This window comes from Labrus bergylta, chromosome 5 (genome assembly GCF_963930695.1).
Source record: "Labrus bergylta chromosome 5, fLabBer1.1, whole genome shotgun sequence".
NCBI lineage: Eukaryota > Metazoa > Chordata > Actinopteri > Labriformes > Labridae > Labrus > Labrus bergylta.
This window is the reverse complement of record NC_089199.1, coordinates 22,615,017-22,638,720: the sequence shown is the minus strand read 5'-3', so window position 1 is coordinate 22,638,720 and position 23,704 is coordinate 22,615,017. Positions and strand designations below refer to the sequence as shown.

The following is a 23,704-nucleotide window of genomic DNA, read 5'->3' as shown; positions in this document are numbered from 1 at the left end:
ATGTTCTGTCGTTGTATGGACAAAAAGAGGACAAACATTTATTACTTTAACCATTAATTTACAACATATGAAGAAAATGGCATTTTTTTCAGAAGAATCCCTTTTAGGATTAATAATTTGGATTACTAAGTATTAACAGTGCAATAAAACTGGTTTATTGAGAGCCTCACACCGGGCACCATTTGTGGTGGGGTTTTGCGCAGCTAATATGTGGGTAACAATTATGTTGGGTTTGATATAGTCAAATTATATGAATTGATATGAATAATTATCCTTAAGTAATTATTAATATAAATTGTCAAAATTATTAGTGTGTGTGGATGTGTGTGAATTTGTTAAAGAGAGAGGAAAAGAGAGCATTCCTTAAGAGGCTGGATTATAGTTTAAACTCCCTGCTACAACTCGGTAGGAATTCACTTCACTAACAGAAAGAAGCCAATGGCCAAATTCAAGTTTAGACAGTGTTTACACTGATCTTTCTGAACATGAAGGTATTACCCTGGTTATAACGCTGTTTACGGAAAACACACAGGACGCGGCTGCCTGAATACAGAAACTAAACAAGGGTTTTAAACAGGTAAAACTCAGCGGTCCAATAAAGAAGTAAAAATGATGACTGTTTTCACATTAATAAAGCAAATATTAAACACACTATCTAAAGATAACTATGCCCAGACCTAAGCCTTACTTGTGAATTGCTTTTTCTGCGATAGGTGAAAGGGAAAGCTCGATGAGGGAGAACAGATCCTCTGTTCGCTCCAGGGCGGAAGAGTTCCGATAGCATCGGTGATCCCACATGGCACAAGCGGTGTTGTTTTTTTCTCCTTCGAGCGGGAAGACGCCGTTGATGTCCTGTTTGTTGCGGGATGGAACGAGACGTAATCTTTACAGTCTCTGGATATTCTTTGGTCATCTCTGCTCTTGTAGTGAGCTTTTCTTTCTCCAAATATGATCAAAGTTGGGTGATTTTTTTTATGTCTTTTTTCTAAACAGCAAGCAAATATGCTGGATAGATACACCTCGAAAGACTTTCCATTTTGGTCCTAAAAATTTTACCCAATAAGCTAACGTCTCTTAATAACCATGCATTTAGTCTAGACTGACAGTCATCAATAACCCTCCACACATTTTTACTGACAGTTTCATCTGAATCGTTGGATATACAGTATATGTGCCTAAGTATTTCACCGTTGATTTAATAGGGATCTTGTGTGCATCTGGTAGATTGGCTTTATAAATTTGCAACAGCTCACATTTGTTCAAGTTCAGCTTTAGACCTGAGGCTTTGGAGAAAAGATCAATAGCATGCATAATTTTGGGCACTTCAGTCAGGTGTTAGATAAAGATGGTCGTATCATCTGCAAACTGGCTGATGATTATAGACTTCTCAAGAACCTCTAATAGAGTAATGTCTGAATGTTTCATAAATATAGATAGCATTTCAGTGGCTATTATAAAGAGGAAAGGAGAGATAGGACAACCTTGTTTTACTCCACACTTTATGGTAAATCGGGGTGAGTTACCACTTGGTAAAGAAACTGTACTATTTGTATTTTCGTGAAGAGATTCTATAATATTTCGAAATGTATTTCCAAAGCCTAAAAGTCTCAAGCATCTAAAAACGAATGGGTACTCAATTGAGTCAAATAACTTATAAAAGTCAAGAAATAAAATAAAGCCATTGTTTTCAATTCAATGATTATACTCAATTAGTTCAAGAACTAATGGAATATTATTGTGTACGGATTGGCCTTTCATGAATCCAGACTGGGAATCACTTATAATTTTATACAAATGTTTTTTTGATCTATTGACGTATGTCAGGGTTACAATTTTGTAGTCAGTGTTTAACAATGTTATTGGTCTGAGATTGACTCTAATTTTGTGTCTCTAATTATGTCTTGTTTCATAGTGTGGGGAAATGTCAAATTGTCAGTAGCTTCCTTAAAAATAAGAGATAATGGACTTTCTAACAATTCCCAAAAATGTTTATCAAAGTTGGCTGTCAGCTGGTTACTTATCCAAAGAAGACTAGAAAGATCTACTGCTTGTTTTTTGTTCATCTGAAGTAATATCAGCGTCACATCATTCTGCAAACTCCTCGTCTATATGAGGAATAATAGCTGAGATATGGTTGAAGAAGGAGTCAGCATCCATGACAGAAAAGGCTGATGAGTTTACGATAGAAAGAACCTATTTCATCAGCAATCAAGACTGGATCAGAACTAACTTGGTCATGAACTAATAAGGCTTTGATTGGATTTCTTTCCTGCCTTCTTTTCTCTCATTGACAGAAATACCTTTCTCTCGTTCCTCCATCCATTTGGCCCTGGATCTTATGTTGGCTCCTTCAACTTTTTTAGATATCAACACGTTTTGTTTGTAGAATATGTCCTCTTTGCTTATCATCGACAGAAAGATGCCTTACTAAAGCAGCTGGTTATTTCTTTGATAATATTAATTGCTGATAATTTGTTACTTCTATTTAGAGATTTTTCCAAGTTTAATAGAGTACTCCCTAAATTAAAACTTCATGAATTCCCATTTAGAGATTTGAGAATTGATAGATTTATCTAGCAACCCATCAGATATAATGGCTTTTATATCTTCAGGAAAAGCATGGCATTGTAACAAACTAGAGTTGATTTTGCAGTAGCAGTTGTTTCTGTAACATCCACCAGGGGGCGTAAAAGACAGCTTAATGACAGAGTGATCAGTGAGAGGAGCAGCTGACATGCAACAGTCAGAAATATAATTTAACATTGGAGAGGAAATTATATAGAAGTCTATTCCCGAATTTGAGTACTGCAGTCCAAATTCAAAACATTGGAAAGAGCTGTCTCCCCCCGCCCCCTCCTCCCTAGAGTCAATGTGCAAGCAGGTTGCCATGTTGCGGACACCGTAACTTCAGTGTTATAAGACTAAGAGGATTAATTCATGGGATGAAGCAGATAACAGTTTTATTTGCACTTAAAGTTCATTTCACACACAAATCACATTATTCAAAAACATTCCCATTGAGAGAAACTTTCTTTATCTACTTTACTTTGTCTATATACAGCTATTCTCTAACTTTTAATACATTTTGAGCCTGCAGTTAAGTATTAGCATCGCTGCCCGTGAAATGACCCTGAACACCTGCAGCCAGATAATTAAGAGTTATAACTAAGATGAAGTTAAGACACTGAGACAAAGATAATATCTCTAATAAGGAACACAGGATCAAGGACAAATTCAAGATTCTTATTTTCATCTAAAAACAACAAACAAACAAATAACCTTAGAAAATTACTGAGTGCACAATTCAATTTAAACTTCAGAAGGAAATATCAAAGAGCTACCAACCTAAGACCTGAAGAGTTTACGAAATGAGCTTGAAAATGTGTGGAGGCTGGGCTGTTTCACGCTTACAGAGACTTTTAGTGGTGAAATCTTCAGTGGGAGTTTGTTTTGTGTGCCAACATATGGAAACAGTCTCTCAGTGAAAGTATGTCTGAAGGTGTGTAGGAGTGTGTTGGTATCAGGATCCCAGAATGACAGATTTCCTCTGTTGAAGTCCAGATGAACTCTGATCCTCTGTGGCTTCGTTTTGACTGAGAAAACTCTGTCAGGGAGCGGTGGAGAGAATGTACGGTATTGTCCTTCTAAGTAACACAATGCCCAGCAGCCACTCTGTATTTCTCCCTTCTTTCGAACAGACTCCTGTATCACACCTACTGCCCAGAGTTGATCATTTATAACCTCAGCTTCCCAGCTGTGACTCCCAGAGTCAAAGCCCTCAGAGCTCAGGACACAGGGGCAGAAATCAAACCTCTCTGGATTATCTGGAAGCTCCTGTCTGTCTCCATGACTCACTCCAGTCAGATCTTCAGACAGGATGAGGTGTGGATGAGCAGAGTTTGGATCCAGAATCACGGGAGTGTAGGAGACAAACTCTTTCATCTTGTTCCAGATGTTGAAGGTCAGGTTGCCCAGGTGTTTGGCCTCGTCTATCAGAGCTCCTGAGACCAGTTCTGGATCACCCGGCAGGGGGAGCTGCTTGACTCTTTTCACTGCAGCCTTGTAGTTCTGCAGGAATGAGATGTCATCAGCTCTCAGCTCGTCCTCTGTGGCTCTGATTGTGTCTGACAGAGCTGCTCTCTCTCTGTTCAGAGACTTAATCTTCTCCTTCATCTTCTGACTCTTCTGTTTCTCTTCCTCCTTCAGAGCAGAGATCCTGTGGTCCTCTTCTTCTTGTAGAAACTGGTGAAGCTTCTTAAACTGCTCCTTTATCTGAGTCACTGTGTTTAGTGTCTGGATCTTAATAAGATCTGCTGTTTGATCACAGTTTGCTTTCACCTTTTCAAATATTTTCATTTTATCCTGTAAGGGTTTCAGAGATTTCTGTATCTCCTCTCTGTGATCCTTTGCAGCTTCATCAATTGGTCTGAATTTGTGGTTGTTATGTTCTTTTGAATCTCGACAGACAAGACACATTGGCTGATGATGGTCGAGACAGAAGAGTCTTAATTTCTCAGAGTGCAGACTGCAGAGGGCCTCAGCCTCTGCTGAAGCTTTCTGAGCTCTCTGCTGTAAGAAGGCCTCACACAGGTTCCTTAAAGCCAAGTTAGGAGGTGGATTACTCAGAAAAGAGATTTCTTTACAAACCGGACACTCGTGCATTGGTTTCTGTCTCCACCACCTCGGCAGACAGTCTTTACAGAAACTGTGACTGCATAACAGAACAACTGGATCTTTAAAGATGTCTTGACAGACAGGACAGGAGAAATCACTCTCTGTTTGAGAAAACATTTTGTCTGAAGCTGAAAAAACAGACATGAAAAAAGAAGATAGTGAATCCAGAAAGTTCCCTCAAAGTAACTTTCGTAGCTCCTCAAAATCTCCTGTTTTTCTGGAATCAGCAGGTTGAAGTGAAAACACTGCTCCAGTAATCCCAGGCTTTTCGCTGTATTCCCTTCGGTCTGTAGAGCTTTTTCTGATGGTGAATGTCGTAGACGACAGGCTCAGAAAGTAGCAGAATGTTTCAGTTGATACCATCATCTGTGAAATGAGGAACACAAATAATTGACACCCATCTGTTGCCACACATTAAAGTACCTGTTATGTTTGATACCGTTCTGACAGTGATGTCATAACACCGCCCAAATAGGAGGTCAGCTACAGCTTTTCATATGTTGTCTAACCAGTCCATCGCAGTTCCTTGAATTCCTCACCTCAACTCAACTCAACTTTATTTATATAGCACTTTTAACACAACACAGTTGATCCAAAGTGCTTTACATCGCAGATAGAAGAAAACAAAGCATTAGAAAGTAACAGACAAGATCAACAACAACAATCAAAAAAAGAAAGAACAAGTGACAAGTCCAGTGTAACACAAGACTAACAGAGCTATGGATTTTGTGCTTCACAGGTTATTGAAAATTGGAGGCAATTGAGTATAAATATGTCTTAAGGCGAGTTTTAAAAACACCAATAATGAGAAGGATGTCTGGAGGCAAAGAGTTCCACAGTTTTGGTCCTGCAATAGAAAAAGCACGATCCCTGTTGCACCTTGTCCTGGATCTATTGGACAGAAGGTTTTGTGCTGATGACCTAAGATCTCTCACCGGCTGATATGGGGACAGGAGTTCTGAGAGGTAGGCAGGGGCGAGTCCATTTAATGCCTTAAACACAGTCAACAGTTTTTTAAATCAATCATCAGCTTGACTGGTAGCCAGTGTAAGGAAGCAAGAACTGGAGTGATTTGATCTCTTCTTTTTGACCGTGTTCGGACTCTGGCTGCTGAATTTTGTATGAGCTGTAGACGGGATAGAGATGAGTGAGTGATACCAAAAAAAGTGAAGCATGCATGAAGCTTAATTTTACAACCTGATCTATTTGTTTGTTGAATTTAAGAGCTGAATAAAATATGATGCCAAGATGTTTTTTTTCCTGAGATTTAACGGACTGGGACAATGGGCCGAGAGGAGGTGAAATTGAGTCTATCAAGTTCTGTGGACCAACCAAGATAACTTCAGTTTTATCGTTGTTGAGCTGGAGGAAGTTTGTGGCCATCCAAGATTTTACGCCTTGAAGACAATTTGTGCTTTGGCTCTGCCGGGCTCTATCTCCTAATCCTGTTTTAGACTTGCTATCCCTGTTGAGCCACCTTGCTCAGCCTGGTTGTGTTTAAAAGCATTTGGCCCGATCTGGATCTGTTTAACCCAGTTTGGTCTGCTTAAATAAATCTAACTTTGTCTCCTAATCCCTGTTGGCTCTTCCTTTGCTCAGTTCAGCTCTGCCTGGATCACTTCATGTCTGCAGTTTACACCATTTACCCCTGTCTAGCTCTGATTGGCCCAGTTTGGCCCTGCCTGGTACTTTGGACAACATTCCTCTAAAGCTGCAGATTTAGAGACGGAGGAGGAGGAATCCCTGACGTTCCCATTGGCTTAGGAGTTTTTCAGGCTCACTCTGATTGGCTAGTGGAGTGTGAGAAGGGATTTCCTTTAGGGCTCTTTCTGTCTTTGTCTCAGATTAAAAACACAATCAGTCCAGTCAGGCCTCACTTCCCCAGGTAGTCCTCGAGAGTCGATCTGGTGCTCAAACACAGTCGTCATCAACAGTTTAAGTGTTCAAAAGACAACAATAAAGAATCTGCAGCTACAAGGTCTGCAGCTGTAACATAAGAAGTACCTGTAATATTTAGCAAAGCATGGTGATTTTGGGAGCTCCTGTTACACTTTGTGGTGACTTGGAAGTTTTCCTTTAGGGGCGTGTTGGAGCAAAATAAGGAGGTGAAGAAACCTGCAGAGTTCAAGTTGCAGAGGGTGGAGAAAGAAAAGTGGAAGAAAAAAACTGAACGAAAAAGACTTGGAGAGCTGAGAAGGAGAAAGGTGAGCTCTGAGTTTATCTAAATACAAAAAGGGAAACCTGAGCTTTGAATCTTCAGTGCAGAGGAGAGAAAAAGACGTAGCAGTGAGAGTTAGAAGTTATGAAATAGGGTGATGTTTGACAGCAGGAATGAGATGAAAGTCTAGACGGTGAAAGTGCAGTGGGCTGTGGAGAGCCGGCGGAGCAGAGCGGCGGCAGGAGCGACTGTGGGCGGGGAGAGAGGAAGTGTGGTCGACAGGAGAGGAATTTAAAGTCCCATTGTTCTGGAAGAGCTGAAGAGAGAGAGAGCTGAAGAGAAGAAGAGTGAGAACACAGACAGAGAGACAGACAGACAGCGGACAACATGGACGTGAGCTCAGCCATGGAGAAGGTAGGACAGATACACCTGCATCTAAAACAGCTGCAATTCTTGATACTATCAGCTTAAAGGAAACACAAAGCAGCAGTTCTTCTGACATCTGATGATGGAGATCGAGAGAAACTTCTTGAAATAAGAATCTTTATAGAGCTGAAAAAAAGTCATGAAAGAGCTTAAAAAATCTGAGCTGTTTAAATTGTTGAGAAAATCTGAGCTGTCAGCAGCAATTCAGATGTCTTAACAGGTTTAACTTGGATTATAAAAGGTAAGATTTACATGATATAAAACCTCATCACTGCTGTTTTTCCAGCTATAAACATGACTACTAATTTTTTTTCTTAATGGCCATTTTGCAAACACAAATACACAAATGTTGAGAATAAACGATCAAAGCAAAAATGCACATGAGATAATTTGAGGGAAGAGTTTACAAACCGCCTGTCTGCAGAGTCGTTTTCATTCACAAATGTTTATTGCTTACCCGGCGCAAAGGATGAACTGAGAGTTAAGCATTCAGCTACAGGAGGTGGTGTTCTGTGTCGAATGCCTTTTATCAATCATGAGTTCATGGTTTGTTATTACCTCAAAGCGATCACAAAACTGAACACTGCACTAAAGGAAACTCTGCCTAAAGAGAGACTTCTTGTACGATATAGTGAACTTTTTGTGCAATACTCAAGTGCATTATCCTGTTGTTTTAACTTTAAGGGTGCAATACTCCCATTCCATATCACTGCTTTTAACTGCTACGTCATGTCTATGAATATGTTGGTCTGTGTGTGATTTTTAAATTCATTAAAAAAAAAAAGTTTTAGATTTCAGCGCGTTCTATTTCACTTTGCATAAACCTGCATTTTAAGTTTCTGTACAGTGACAATAAACTTTTTAGTCTCTTGACCTAGAGCAACTTTGTACGCAAAACGATCATGTACGATATCGTACCATGGCATGGCATACCATGCCATGCCATGCCATACCATACATTTATTGTCCTCTTGTGGAAATTTGTCTTGGACTCAAAGTGCTGCCAAACATTCAGCTGCTTCCTTTAGAATCAATAAATAGAAACACACCCACACATAAACAGAAAGGCTCATGCCAGTGCAAACACACAGCATGAGAGATAAAATAGTGAAGGTAAGAAAATGTGATAGACGACACTGAAACTCTTGAGTTGATACGGGGGTTAAAGTGATTATATGCCCACATTCAAGATACTCCTCTTGAATTAAAGAACTATGGATTTTAGCAGCCAGTTCAACAGTCATGTCAGAGATGAACAGCTGTAAAATGTTTTGGATGTAACTTTTGTTTTCACATCTTGTAGATACGATCGTCCAAAATAGTAAAAGCCAAAACAAAAATCTGCTGAGGAGACAAACTTAAAAGATTAAATGGATTTGTAGGAGTTTATTTGTCCTTAAATATGCTCATGAGGAGTTTTATTTCAAGAAGAAAAGGTGCAACAGTTAGCGGCTAAATCGTGATGGTGTGATGACAGAATATCTCTGCCTTGTTCGGGATCCGTCCTTTACAGCTGGAGATTTATAGTTCAGTCAGGATCACGAGGACCCGATCCCCAACTCGCTGGGTCTGTTCTGGCAGGTAAGTACACTTTGTCCCCCACAGATTCCCCTTCTGTAATTCGTCCAATCAGTCAGAGGCAGATAAACTGATGGATCAGTGTCACCTGTCGAAGGTTTGATCCCCACATGTCCCTCTTTATACCCCGGAGCTGGAAAAACTGCCATCACCAGGATGGAAATAACTCCCAACAAACACACACACACACACACACACACACACACACACACACACACACACACACACACACACTGATAAACACACATACACACAACTGGCTTCATGTATCACTTGGACATGTTTACGTTGACATGTGCTGCAACCAACTTTTTTTTCAGTCTTTCTTCACAATCACCTGCTCGAGCTTTTGAACAAATTTATTGTCTATCAAATTCGATGAAGATAATTTTCTGCCCCCCAACCCCCCTGACTCATCATTGCATAATTGACAAAGAGTAAGGTCTGTTATCTGCTTTTTTGTAAAGTGTCTTGAGAAAAAAAGATTGATTGATTGCAGGGCTGCTCGGTGGTGCAGTGGTGAGTGCTGTCCCCTAAGAATGCTCTTTCACTGTGGAAAGAGTATTGTATTGTATTATATCTGGAGAATAACAGGAAATATCCAGGATGCCATGTGGACATTTTTTAGACTCACACTCAGGATGTTAACTGCATCAAGTCTCCACCTCTTTGACCTACAGCTTCTTATCTCACAGCGTTTCCTGAAGTTTCCCCTTCACATAGCCAACGTGTTTAGAATTACTCAGCGAGGCTCAGCCGATCCAAATTCAACATACTCGCCTTATCAGACGACTAAATATAGAGCCGCCACGCTTTCCCCGTTTCTGAAGAAATGCTTTCCTTGCTTGGCTCATATTTATCTTTTGGCAGTTCTTATTTGGAGCAACTAATAAATACTTTTCAGTGTTAGCGATAATGTAAACGCCATCAGATTTAACTTGAGGTTGTTAGAGATAGACTAAACACACACAAAGAGGAGTTCCAGAGAAGAAACGCTGAAATAGAAAGCGTCAAATCATCCTTCATTACAGATTAAAGATGACATCAGAGTTTGGTTACCTTGGACACCAGAAGTGGTCAAAGAAAGAAATGTATAGGAGGACTTTTTGCAAATTAGTTGTAGTTCAATTCTTGTCGCATGTTGAAGTTCAACAATAATATTTAAATCCAAAAGTTGTTTGCATCTGTCTTGGGAATTTGAGACACATAACCCTCGTTGATCGTCTTGTCTTGTTTCCTGTCGTCTCTTTATTTATTTTTTCTCTCCATAAAAGGCAATAATGACCCAAAGAGACAGAGTCATGCCTCACATCATGTCAGCTTTGTCATGACTGGTTTGAGGCTGAGTAATCGGTTTGTTTCTTGATCAGACAAACCTCCGAGTCACATCTGCGCTTCCTGTGACTCATGTGGTTCTCTTTTACCTAGTGGTCGAGCTTACAGGGAAGAATACCACAGGTTGAATTTGAACCCAGGCCACTCGCTTCGAGGACAGCAGCCTCTGTACATGGAGGCGCACTAACCACTCAGCCAACAGCGGCCCATAATCATGTATTTCACTTGAAAGCTTAAGCCAGGGTCATTTTCTCCTGTTTGAAGACTTTGTGCTTAGCTAGGTTAGAAAGTTGGTCAAGATGTTGAATCATTGACGCGAAAGTACTTCAACTTTATTTTTATCCAAAGGAAATTAGATCTGCAGCATGCAGCCTGACACGACAGGTACACAAAAGATAACATCAGAAAATACAGACCACAGGTGAAGTGAAAATCAGGTACTTCACACTGAACCAGAGGCTGAAACAGTTCAGATTCACAGCAAAGTGCATCAAGTACCAAAACCAAATACAAAACACCCTCAATGCAAGTCGCCTAAACAGGGTGTGTTTATATTTTTGACCATGTTTTTATTTAATCTTCAAATTATTCTCCACGATTTCCATGCTACCTTTGGCTTGTGCTGCCCGTTGCTTTATTGCTCACATTGATGTCTCGTGGGTTTAATTCTTGAAGGATGTTATCAGAGGAGAGAGAGAGGAACACTCGCCAGCTCAAAGAGCAGACAGATGAGTGTGTTCAGACGAGAGAAATGAAGAGTGTGTAGGAGGCTTTAAGAGACTGTTGATCAGCTTGTGTTGAGAAGGTCACAGCGATGATGACTGAACACAAACAGCTGAAGAAAAAAAAACTTCAGTACATCCCTCAGGAATACACTGACTGACAGAGTGCGTGTTCATTGTTGTGTTGCTGAGAGGACTGATGTTAAGAGTCTCTCGGACTGCGTCAGTGTTTCTCTAACAAGGGCTTGTCTCCAATTACCAGAGAGTTGTGGAAATATTGCTCAGTAGAAATAATACAAATTATGGTTTAATTCAAAGAATATATGCATGTAAATCAAAGTTCACTGTGTGATGTGTTTCTTTGTTTTCGTTCTTTTGTTGTTCGTTTAAATAGTACATCCTTTTATGTTAGAAATGTGGCCCCCCCCCTGTACATTACTGACCTCCTTAGCCCGTACACTTTATCTACTATAGGCCTCCTGGCTGTCCCTCACTCCCGGCTCAAGCTCAGATGAGATCGTGCTTTTGCAATCAAAGCCCCTAATCTGTAGAACATCCTTCACACTTTCATCAGGTCTGCTCCCTCTGTTGACTGTTCGAAGCCCCGCCTCAAAATGTATGTTTACGTGTAAGCATCTGAGTCCTCTGGTCTTGAACAGACCGCTTCTCTCAGGTTTTCTTTGGTCAGCTGCTGCTGTTTTTAAATGTGCTTTATGAATAAATGTGACTTGACTTTGCAATGAGGCATTTTATTGAGGATTATGTGTCAGACATTTTCTCTGTTGGGATTGTGAGGTGGAGAAAAAACAAGTTTACCAAACGAAACAACAAACGTTATTTTAAGCTGCGACATTCACACCGTTATTTGGCTTGTTGCGGGGTACAGTTTGTCTTTTCCTGCTCCAACATGAAAATGTCCCGATGCATGAAGCAGAGTCCATACATAGATGTTTTGTTTTTACCACCCTGGATTGAAAGATCTTGACTTGGTGTGTCCTACAATCGAGGACAAAATAAAGTCTAAAGGCGTGTTTATCCTGCAACATAAGTCAGAAATACTCTTGTGGCTAAATAGGAATAAAAATCCCCGCAATGTATTCTTCTTTAAAGCTTCTGTCTCTCTATTTATCCTATGTGCATGAGTGTCTCCCTGAGGAGGGATGAGCTTGTTAATACCTGCTGACAGACGGACAGGTGGGCAGTCTGTCAGCAGGTTGTTTTAGGAGAACAGTCATCGGGTTTCCTGCCAGAGGCTTTCAAAACTGTCAGTCTCCTGAATGGTGTTTGGCTTTTTGCATAGACCTTTTGTGTGTGACTAGTTTATGTGTTTAGTCTGTCTCAGGTTGTCAGGTACGGCTTCATGTTGCATCGATTTTAAGACTGACTTCATGTCAGGCAGGAAATTGACACACAGTTGTTCTTACTATGTTTCTTTGTTGCCGTCTGCTCCAGTGAATCAGGACTTTTGAGGCAGAAAGTGGGTAATGTGGAAATGGTGTGCCCCCAAAACTTCACTCTTGTCCTAAAGGGATGCACATACATTACGAGTTACATGTTCTCATGATGTCAGTGATGAACTCAGGAGTTTGTTTACACTTTTGCCGACGTCCTCCTTCTGTCGCTTTGGACAGTTTCTTTCCAGATTTGATTTGGATTCTTCCACCTCCAAATGTTGCTGTTTCACTCGTCATTTCTTTTCCACATCCATCAAGCATCTTATTTCCAATTAGATAATGTGTTTTATGAGTGAGGTGCACAGAAGAGTCCAGATTTATGTATTAGCAGAAACACATCTTCATGTCTCTCCCTCCAAAACTAACTGTCAGATTAAACAGCTTGACCTGGGTCTGTGATGAAGACTAAGCCCATCTTCTTCTTTCGGACGAGTTAGAAACACAAGAACATGTCCATGTTTCTGTCATTTTTTCTCAGTAACATGAAGCAGAAGAAATGCCTTTTATTTTTATTATTATTATGACTAACTTAAAGTTATGTTTAAGCACATTTTAGGTCTGTTTTTATGCAACTTGCCCAATGGCCACACAGAAATGCAGAACCTTCCTATAACTAAAAGACAAATCCAAATTAAAGTGCAAAACCGTAATTTCCCTCAGGGATTAATAAAGGATATCAAAATTAAATGTATTGCAACTGTTAAAGTTAGAGTTGTAGTACTGGAAATTGGAGTGGAATTGGAATTTTGAAGGTCTTGGTCTTGTCTCGGTCTCAAACTGGGTGGACTCTGGATGGTAAATCAAAACCGGTCAAGACCAGCACCAATAAGCTATTTTTCCACGTCAAAAGAAAAAAAAGCATTTCTGTCTCAGGTATATCTTTGTGCGGTCTTGACAACAACAGTAGTTAATTTATAACGTTCTTGATCTTGAGAGTATTCTTTGTCCAACCTAAACTCTTAATTATATGTCGTGGTCGTCATCTGTGCATGAAAAGCTTTTAAGTGGAACATGAGTTCAGTTTTTCTTTAAATTGAAGTCAGGTTTGTTCAGGTTAAACACTCAAGAAAAACAAAAGACAACAATTTAATATGTACGTCATATTTGTATGTCAAGATGAGGCAAAGTGAGGACGAGAAGAGAAACTATAGAGAGGAGTGAAAAGAAAGCAGAGTTTAAGATAAGCTGAAAGGCGAGATAAGACGGTTTGTTAGTACTGTGATGATGATGATGTCACTGGGTGGATCGATGAGATCATCCAAGCTGCACGTTTGCATGTTTGTGTGTCTGTGTGTGCGTGAGTGCATTTTATCCCTCCCTTCTCTTCCTCCCACACTCTGAGAAAAGTAAAAACAACATCTTTTCTTTTTCATCCAACACTTCCCCACTTGTCAGAATGATCACCGTCACCTCGTGCTGTTGTACAAATAACTGAGCTGAACTTATTTGACTTCAGATACTTTGTCAAAGTTAGGATAAGCAAGTCAAACCTCTTCTCTTAAAGACTTCATTTTACTTGAAGAACAAGTGAAAGAGGCAGAATTTACATGAATTACAACAGAAACATCTTTTCATGATTGTGCTTTGGGGAGGCTGTGGATCAGTGGCAGAGTCGGTCGTCTCTCAACTGGAAGGTCAGTGGTTTGACCCCCAGCTCCTGGCTGCAGCCACATGTCCAATGTGTCCTTGGGCAAGACACTTAACCCCTGCTCCCGGTGTATGAATGGATTAGTTAATACTGATGGTAGGTTGCAAAGTCATAGTTTAATTACTTATAAACTCTCAGAAATGACTTTAAACAGCTGGTGAATTCAGTTTTTTGTACGTCATTCATATAGGAGAAAAAGGTGTATTTGTTTGGGACTAATTAAAACACATTCTGTGCTTTAGTGAGTCCAGCAGCAGGACAGAGGAGGTGGTTGGGCTAAGTCAACACAAAGTACACAATATGTATGTCGTGTTTATTCTTTGTGAAGAAGAAACTGTAACAGTGTGACTCATTGATATGTTTTAAACAGTATTTGTTTACGACACAGAGGAATAAAAAAGAGAATGAACAACATTAACGTGCGTCATATGAGTGACAGAAAAAATATTTAAAGGTCACATATTTTCGTCCTCTTCAACAAATTTAAATAAGTCTCAGAGCTCCCCAAAACATGTGTGTGAAGTTTCTTGTTCTAAATCCACTCTGATCCTGTATTTGATAATGTCTATAAACCCCTCTATTTCAGCCCTGCTCAGAACAGGCTGTTTCTGTGTCTGTACCTTTAAATGTAAATGAGCTGTGTCTGGCCACGCCCCCTCTCTGGAAGGGCTTGGGTGGCCCAGGCTTTCTCGCTCCATGTCCTATTGTTTACGGTGAGAAGGCAGACTCAGAGGGCAGAACAAACACTTAACTGTGGGAGTGTCACCCACCTGGGGGAGGGGTTACTGACCTTTGTGATGTCATGAAGGGAAAATCTCCAAACGGCCTGTTGGAGCACACATTTTCTGAAAAGTGGAGCAGGCAAAAGATGGAGAGGATAGACTTTTATCATCATTGTAGACAAATTTAGGACACATACTAGTGTTAGAGAAAATGTTTTCTCTGTTCTTGACAGTCTGTTATGATCTCTGCTTTTTTTTTTTTTTTTTTTTTTTTTTACCAGCTTTATGTAGAAATGTAGAAATCGTGCCAACTTTACGTTACTGCACCAGAGTTATAGAAATTCTCTGAGGTGTGACATGATTGTGTTTTTTTTCTCTTGTCTCCTCTCAGATGTCAGTGAAGCAGACTGCGGGAGGCTCATATCTCGTTTGTAAGCAAAGGTGTTCTGGACTCCAGCCACATTCTTGGAGGTATACAACTGTTCCCTGTTTTGCTGTTGTTGCACTTTTATTTCATAAAAAAAAGAAAAAAAAAGAAAGATAAGAAAAGGGGGAAAAAATGCCTTGAAAGAACTCAAAACAGAGCTCGTGGTTTCGCCACTATTCCGTCTTTCTTCCACAGAGTCTCCACACTTTTAAAGGGAGAAGTTTTGAAATTAACTTATTAATGAATGTGTTGTTAATTACTGCATTTAAAAGGTTCTATCATAAGAGATTACATCACCCTATGAACACAACTGTCAGTTGTAAACATTGTACTCCAGGTTTAATTTATCTGCACTAAAGTTTGGAGGTTGGACTGGTTCCAAGAGGAGTTTACACGAGCGAGCAGCTTACTGATACTCACCCAAAGAGGCAACAAAAGCTGTTTCTAAATTCAGAGGATGCATCCTTCGAAGTGTGCATTAAAGACGGATCGTATCGTTAAAAATGGTGTCCATTGGGGCGCTGGTGGCGCAGAGGTCAGTGCGTGCGCCCCATGTATGGAGTCTATAGTCTTTGAAGCGGACGGCCCAGGTTCAAATCCAGCCTGTTGCTCCTTTCCTGCATGTCATTCCCCACTCTCTCTCTCTCTCTCTCTCCCTCCCTGATTTCCAGCTCTATCCACTGTCATATTTCAAATGCAGCTGACAAATGCGTCCTACTTTTCGTTGGTCACAAAGGATCGACCCGGTGCATCCTATCCTTCTTGACCCAACCCATCCTTTTAAAAACATTTTTCAACACCATGTGCTTTTTGACATCCTGGGATTCATTGCCAGCAATTCAAACAAGATGGCAGACTTTCAAGCTGCTGATAATACATGTCTGTTTTTTAGAGGATAAGACTGTGACTAGAGTAGGAAACCCAGGTGAAGGAGTGGGGAATGACGTGTGGTAAAGTGCCAAGGGTAGGAGTTGAACCCAAGTCGCACGCTTGGAGGACTGTAGCCTCTGTACATGGGGCGCCCGTCATAACCGCTAGGCTATCCGACAATCTGCGTTTAAGTGTGAGTTATTAGTTTCAACTCAGTCAAAAAGCTAAGAAATAACTGTAAAAAAAAACAAAAGGAGCTTTGAAACTTTAAATCATTGGTCAGTTTTAGTAACGTTAGTTATGATAGCTTCTTCTGCAATAGTTGAGGTTGCTAGGCAGCAGGAGTGTCACTTAGTAACCAAAGGGTAAAGGTGGGGACACCTGTTCAGCAGTCTATGCAGGCTACTCAGACTGACTACTCTGGGAGTTGTTACTCCTGAACTGTTCCACAGCTGAAGTCTTTAAATCTCTCTAAACTGGGTCTGAGTTTATTTTTTTTATCTCTCTTCAACAGGAAAGCCTGCATCGCCTGCGGCTGCAGCACAGTCGACCACGCTCCTGGAAATGATGTTGAAGATGATCAGCGAATGGGACGCCTGCTCGCAGACTCACCATATGCCCATTTAACAGCAAAGGTCAAAGGCGGTGGCGGCCTACGCATGTACAAGAGGAACCGTATGATTGTGACCAATCCTGTGGTGTCGCGCAAAGACCCGACCTTCAACACCACGACTTATGACTGGGCGCCTGCCGGCCTCAACCAGACGCTGGTGAGGATCAGTGTGAAGTTCAGGAGGTTGGTGGTTCTGCACGAGGCTGTAGTCTGTAGGGCCGTGTCACCCTATGAAGTCACATTTAGAGATATATCAAGTGTAAACTCATTTCACACTGAAAATGTTACTGACACGGGCCACCACGTTTTAGTTTTCTGGTTCTGTGTGACATCCATCTCAGGACTCATCGGCTCCTGTCCGATGTAGATCAAATCTGTCAGCAGGGTCCATGGTCCTGGGCTTCTGGTGTAGCCAGCATCTGTTTGCACAAGCAATAATGGATGTACGGTCTGCTTTTCTGCTCTCTACACACAACCAAAGCCCACTAAAACAAGACTGAACAACACCGCTCAAACTCCAAACCAAAAACAGAAGACTTTGACTCCAAAGTATTTTCTTTTTCCGTCTCCTAAAGATCCTACTTTCGTAAATGGCTAAAGTTTAAAGAGATTATACAACGTTTAACTGGTTTCAATTTAACATTTGGGGTCGGGTTTGTTTATGATCTCTTGTCCCACATGCTCATAAATAGAGCCAGTGAATAGTTTGAGCTCAAACTTTTACAACTTCTAAAATGTCTATTTAATTCATCCATAAATATGCATATTTACATCCTAAATAAGCGCCTTCATTCTGCTGGCTGGTTTATGTCAGGTCAGTATCTGCAGCGCTTATTGTGTGTCAAACGCCCTAAGCCGTCTGGTTTCCATTAAAAACAGACTCGAGTATGTTTCAGGTTTCAGAACCTATAATTATGAGGATGACAGTGATTATTGAGCCCTGCAGCACAGTGGGGGGAGTCAGGGGGAACGTTCCTGTGGTTGAACAACGACTGCTCTCTTGTTTGTCTGTTTCACTCATCCCGTTACTCATAATCTGCTGAGAGATGAACATTGCAGCATAATGAGTCTGATTTTAGAGCAGCTAAATGTTAGTCAGTATGTAACTGTGGTGATGTCATCTGACAACACACTCAGGTGTCACTGAAACACCTGGAAGGTGTGATGAATAAACCTGAAACACAGACTGTTTTCCAGCACCCACTTGTGGGTCCCGAGCCACCATTGAGAACCAATGGCCTCGCGGATATGTTGCATGCCCCACGAACAGAGGCTTGAGTCCTCATCACAGCGGCTGTGGGTTCAAATTCAACATGGACCCTTTGCTGCATGTCATCCCCCCCTCTCTCCTCCCAACATTTCCTCTATCTCTTCAGCGGTCCTCTCCAATTAAGGCAAAATCTCCTGCCCCCACCCCCCATGATTTAAGTTATTAAACTTTTTTTTAATTTTTTGATAACACTTTTTATAGCAAGACTTTATAAACTATGAGATTCTAAACTTGTACTTAAGTAAAACTTTTCAATATTACTAACCACTGACTTGAACGGAAAATTGTCTTAAAAACATGTCAAAAGAAGCAGTTCCTTTCTTTGCCTGCAGGTGGCTACATCAACATGTCTACGTCTACACCTGCAGGTCTAAGTTTCTGCAGTTGTTTTAATATCAGGTTTATAACTGAGCTGCAAATGGCAAGACAGCTCCCTGTTATGGTGAATCTGTAGCCAGAAACATGTAAATGAGTGAATTTGTTTTGTTTGGCAGTGAATGAAAAGTTTTGCTGGTTGGTTGTAATTTAGTAAATGACTGTTTAAGTAACATACCAGATCTTCCCTCGTCCATGATCTTCTGTCAGGCGATGCAGTACATGGAGCTCATCCCAGAGAAACAAAGTCCTGTTTCGGGAACAGATGGAGCACTGGAGCGACGCAGGCAGCTCTTCAGTCAGCTCCCGGTCTATGACAACGACCCCATGAAGTGTCAGAGCCTGACAACTGAGGAGGAGGTACCCCAATAATACCCTATAGTCAGATTTTCCTTTGGTCAGTTTGTTAAAAGTTGACTCTGATGTCTTATATCTTCTAGATTTCCTCCATGCTGCTCTTTGTGAAGCATTACAAACAGGAAGTGCTCGGAGTCGGGGAGGTGGCCTTGCCTGGCGAGGGCGGAGCTCTGAGGGAAGCAGCCATTCAGAGGACGGCAAAGGAGGCCAAAGATCGCAGCAACAGCGACAGGAAGGATTCTCTGGAGCACCAGGGACATGATTCGACCAATAACAGCTCTGCACCTGCTTCTGGTCCCACTAACGGAACAGATGGCAGCACCAAGACTGAATTTGTAAGAGAAAAAACACATCAGACATCTTTTTAGTTTAGGTTTTTAGTAGCTGGTTGCAGCCTCATGGAATGCATTTCCAGTCCAGTTACTTTGTGCAGTCATTAAGATGGTTGCCATGGACCATTTAAATGTTTGCAGGCTCTTGTTGCCGTGCTATTAAACCAACTTTTGGTTCATTGACTCTTTTCAGGTTGAACAGTTTTCACTTTAAGGTTGAAATAGATAAGGAGCCCCTCACAAATTGCTCAGTTTTAGTTACATGGGCGTCTTTTGTTTCTTGCAGATTTTGTAACACTGCTGTAATTTTTTTTACCCCTCTCACTCAGAGCTAAAAATACATCTGAGCTCCAGTAGTTTGGTACAAAACCTTTTTTTCACTCTCATATTCTCTCCTTCTTCTCTCTCCCGTAGCATTGCTCTGGTTGCCTTAAAGAGGTTGCCAAAGAGAGTCCAGCTGTTTATGCCGAGCGAGCCGGTTACAACAACGCCCTGTGGCATCCCACTTGCTTCAAATGTTCAGAGTGTGGCCTGGGATGCGTGGACTTGGTCTACTTCTGGTCCAATCAGAAGCTTTTTTGTGGAAGACACTACTGTCAGACGGTCTGGCCGAGATGCTCAGGCTGTGATGAGGTGAGATGACGTCACTGTAGACCTCTTGTTAGCATGACTAACATCAGATAGACACACGTAGAAATGTGTCAGTGATGATGAATGAATGGGAATTAGACTTTGCCCAGGAAGTCATGTTCCCAGAAGTTTGATCCTATGACTTTGCTCATTCTCTGACTTTACTTCTAGTTTAGGTTTAATTGCATTGTCAAAATGGTTTATGACTAAAAAACATCAAGGTATAATCAAGACCTGGATACTAAACCAATGATGGCTGTGCCAAGAATTCATATGCTTAAAAAGTTTCAAACATCTTGGTTCAGTTAGACGCAAAGTATGCAGCCCACAGAATATGTGAATTAGTGGTTTGGAGAATTGTGCCCCAGTAGTCATTTTGCCCGGAGCACTTTGATGGTTTTGCACATTTTTGATGGCTTTTCTTTTTATTGGAACGTTTTAAAAAATAACAAACTTCCATGACTCAGACACTGAAAAAAGTCAAAACGGACCTGGTCTGCACTTGAAGGTATCCTGTCAGCTGCTTTTACAGACATATATTTTGTAATGGGGATTTGTAGGGGAAAGGTTGTTTTTTTTAGCCGCAGGTGCTGCTGCAGTACCACAAGTGTCCACTGGGAAAAATTGGAAGCAAGCTATGCCCTAGCCAGGTCTTAGTTAAATATACCCATTTAAAATACCTGCCTAAAATGAATTATATTCCCATTAGCTCAGTTGCACTTTGTGTGTTTACAGCTAATTAGCAAAAGTTAGCATGCTAGCTAACTAAACAAATATAGTAAATTGTAGAGACATTAGCATGTGCTGAGGAACATCCTTACAGAGCTGCTAGTATGGCTACAGACTTTTCTTCACAGTTGAAACAGTGTCAAATGTAGTTTAACAATGTCACAAATATGCTAAAGTTTAAGTCTTGTGGTCTTCCACCTCGCCTGTTACAGAAGCTATTTGTTTGGAACAAAAGGGTGAAAGTAGGATTAGTCTACTGTGTCCTCATAATCTGTGATATGTGTGCTGTATTTTACTTTTGGTAATTCAATTAGTGCATCTACATGGACTTGAGTATCCCACTTATGAGTCTTATCCTGGTTTTAATCATATTTAGGCGATGGTGTTTACATGCACACAGAGAAACCTTGTTATTCACATCCCTTTGTTCATGATAAATACTAGTATCCTGGTTTCTGATTACTGCATCTTATTTGAGCAGGCGTCTGTCTGTTTTTACAAAACAAACTGCAGCAAATTTGAAAGATAAGAAAATTGAGACCGCTGTGGCTTATTGCAGGCTTAGCTGTATTAAATGCTAACATCATGCTAGCATCACGTAGCAGATATGGCGTATCCAACTCATTTTCAGCAACGGTCGCTCCAGAAATAAGACCCACTCTTTGCTGCCGCCATGTTTGATTTGCTTATAGATCACTTGGCTGAGGCTGCACCTTGGCAGGTAGTCAGAAACCAAGGTAAGGGGTATATAAGCCAAACAGGCCACAGTCTCCTTTTTTCTTTCAGAGATTAGCAGGTAGCAAAAGTTCAAGTTCACATAATCATACTCAATGACAGAAATTGTTTTCATAGTTTAAATATGTATAATTTATTTTCTTCTCAACCTCCCCTCCCCCCTCTTTCCTTTTGTTCTTCCTCAGTTAATCTTTTGCCCGTCCTTTCATACATCAAAAGATGGCCAGACGTGGCATCACGAACATTACTGTTGCTGGAAGTGCGGGCAACACCTGGATACACCGTGTCAGCACTGAGACGCCGCCTGTCAGCACTGAGACGCCGCCTGTCAGTACTGTATTAAACCCAGTTTGTTGTTCGGATTTAATAAGTTTAAGCGCTGCACAAGAGCAGAAGTACAAGATGCTAAAGAAATATTGAATCAGTACTGACATTTTTTTATTTTTTATGTGAGAGAACACAAAAGATTTTTATTACAGGAAATCTTTTTTCAGCAGTGATTGGTTGGATTCTCTTGTAATAAACTAGTGAACAAAGTGAGAGCTTAAATATTTGGTTGACATTAAGTATTCCAGATGAATCTTTATGAGTTATTATTGATGTTTAAAATGCTTAAAGTGACACTGAAGTTCTCAAATATGTGATGTCAGTTAAGTCCACAAGTGTTTGAAGTACTTCAGGATATGTTTAAATGACACAAAGTGTTTAAAGTACATCTGGACATTTTGAATTTTTAGCACTTCAATAGCTGACAGTGAAGAGAGCCAGATGTTGTGGTTTCAGTCTGCAGAGCGTTGGAAACAAACTGCGGTTTCAGAGGAGGAAACAAATGACACAAAACTGAATGGAGTAGTAAACAAGATTAAAACTGTAATGTTACTAAAAAATCAACAATAGCAAGATTTATACAACAAAAAATTACTTGTGTGCTTTTATCCAATGACTGACTGAATGGTTGATTATTTTAAATATTTAAAATGCCAACTCTCACAAACTTTATTATAAGTTTTAATCAAACAGATGATGTTCTAATTGCATTCATTACTGAGCACTTTGAGGATCGACTGCCCCCTAAAAGAAAAATGTGCAACTTTTTGATCCAGTAGATCCAGTAGATAGTTAATCCCGTCCTTGAGCACCAGCATGAAACCAAAACAAATTGCTGTTGGACCACACCTCCGCCATACTGAAGCCCCTGCTCTCCTACAGCGATACACCTCCAACCCCTCTACACTCGCATTTGAACGAAGGAGTTATCAAATTGGAACACATCATAATTAAGCACTAAGCGCAAGCGGCAGACAAAGTTGTCCTTGTCTCGAGCTGCATTGTTGTGTTAGCAGGCTAACGTTAGCGCTCTTTAGTTAGCTTGTAGCTTCACATTGCATGTACATTTACACAATGACCGTGATCTAAAAATGCTTACGTGACATCCAAATAAGCAGTGAGTATGTTCTTCTTCTTTTCACTATTCCCTCACTCAAACAGCTTTTATACACAAGGGGAGGAGCCGGCCGTCCCGTCCATGTAAACACGGCTCTGACAACAACACAGCCAGCGGGACTCGAGCTTCTCACTCATTGTAGACAGTCATGACTCAAAGAGACATTTACACAGGATATACAGGATATACAACTAAAGTAGTCGACTTTGGAAATAGACATACTGTACTATCCATTTTGTGTCCTGTAGTCTTAGCTCTCTTGTGGTCTTAAAAACAGCATACATAAAATAAATTCAAATTCACTTAAAGCTACAATATCAAAGTTTTCCACCTTAAAGTAGTACTTTCAAAGTGGAGCTAATGGTTTCATTAACTATCAACAGTGAGAATAGCAGTTATCTTATTTACATATTTACTTTAGGGGACATTCCTGATGACCCATCAGATTGGCAACTCAAAATTTCCGGCTTCCGAGATCAAATTGAACACACCATGACCTCAGAAACTGGACAGGTAGACGCTGGAATAGGCTTAAAGTTAATTAACAGAAGTTTTTATTTTTCTTTGTTCTACAGTAGAGTCATGTGTTTGATTCGTTTTCTATAGAAAGTAGGAGTTTTATTCTTATTTGTCATTTTCTTCTCCTTTAATTCTGCTCGATGCGTTATTTTATTAGAACATTTTGGAGTTATTGTTTTTGAATTTTAATTTTTTCTTGACCATGGATCATTGCTGCTGTTATATTTTTGATGAAGTTTTGTATTATAAGAAAAACTGGCAGGCGTGATATTTAAATAGCATGTCACCTGATTATAGAGCACCATGAGGTAGCTACACAATTTTCTGTTGGCAAGTTTGTAGTTTTGAAAAATGCTAAAAGCTCGAAACACAAGCTAGAATGCTTAACTTTTGTTCAAATAATTAATAAAATCTTCAGCTGTCATCATTTGTTTGTGTTTTTTCTTATTTTAATGCTGTTTGGGATGATTTCTGTTTGCAAAGCTGTGTTCGCTAACAACCAATGACAATATTTAAGCTAGCACTATTGGCTTATAGGTGCCAGTAGTCTAACGGTTAGTGCGCACACCCCATGTACGAACCAACTATGTACTATGTGCATAGTCCTCCAGGGTTCTTGTCTAACCCGTGGCTCCTTTTAGGCATGTCATTCACCACTCTCTCTCTCCCTGATTTCCAGCTGTATC

The 23,704-nt window shown here is 40.5% G+C and overlaps 2 protein-coding genes across 2 annotated transcripts; one reads left to right on the top strand and one right to left on the bottom strand.

The window, feature by feature from the left end:
• Positions 1 to 2,007: 2,007 nt before the first annotated feature.
• On the bottom strand, positions 2,008 to 6,240 carry LOC109981698 (zinc-binding protein A33-like). The gene has a single exon (XM_020630610.3). It carries the CDS (start codon positions 4,816 to 4,818, stop codon positions 3,346 to 3,348), a length of 1,473 nt encoding a protein of 490 aa, XP_020486266.3. The 5' UTR covers positions 4,819 to 6,240; the 3' UTR covers positions 2,008 to 3,345.
• Positions 6,241 to 6,573: 333 nt separating this feature from the next.
• Positions 6,574 to 23,442, top strand: lmcd1 (LIM and cysteine-rich domains 1). Its single transcript, XM_020630740.3, has 7 exons — positions 6,574 to 7,246; positions 15,109 to 15,188; positions 16,529 to 16,784; positions 18,483 to 18,632; positions 18,713 to 18,964; positions 19,376 to 19,594; positions 21,241 to 23,442. Exons 1-7 carry the CDS (start codon positions 7,220 to 7,222, stop codon positions 21,349 to 21,351), a joined length of 1,095 nt encoding a protein of 364 aa, XP_020486396.1. The 5' UTR covers positions 6,574 to 7,219; the 3' UTR covers positions 21,352 to 23,442.
• Positions 23,443 to 23,704: the final 262 nt, after the last annotated feature.

Coding starts and splice junctions, on each gene's coding strand:
- lmcd1 (XM_020630740.3), top strand. CDS start 7,220: ATGGACGTGAGCTCAGCCATGGAGAAG. Junction 15,189..16,528: donor CTCCAGCCACATTCTTGGAG/GTATACAACTGT, acceptor TCTCTTCAACAG/GAAAGCCTGCATCGCCTGCG. Junction 18,965..19,375: donor GCAGCACCAAGACTGAATTT/GTAAGAGAAAAA, acceptor TCTCTCCCGTAG/CATTGCTCTGGTTGCCTTAA.
- LOC109981698 (XM_020630610.3), bottom strand. CDS start 4,818: ATGTCTGTTTTTTCAGCTTCAGACAAAATGTTTTCTCAAACAGAGAGT.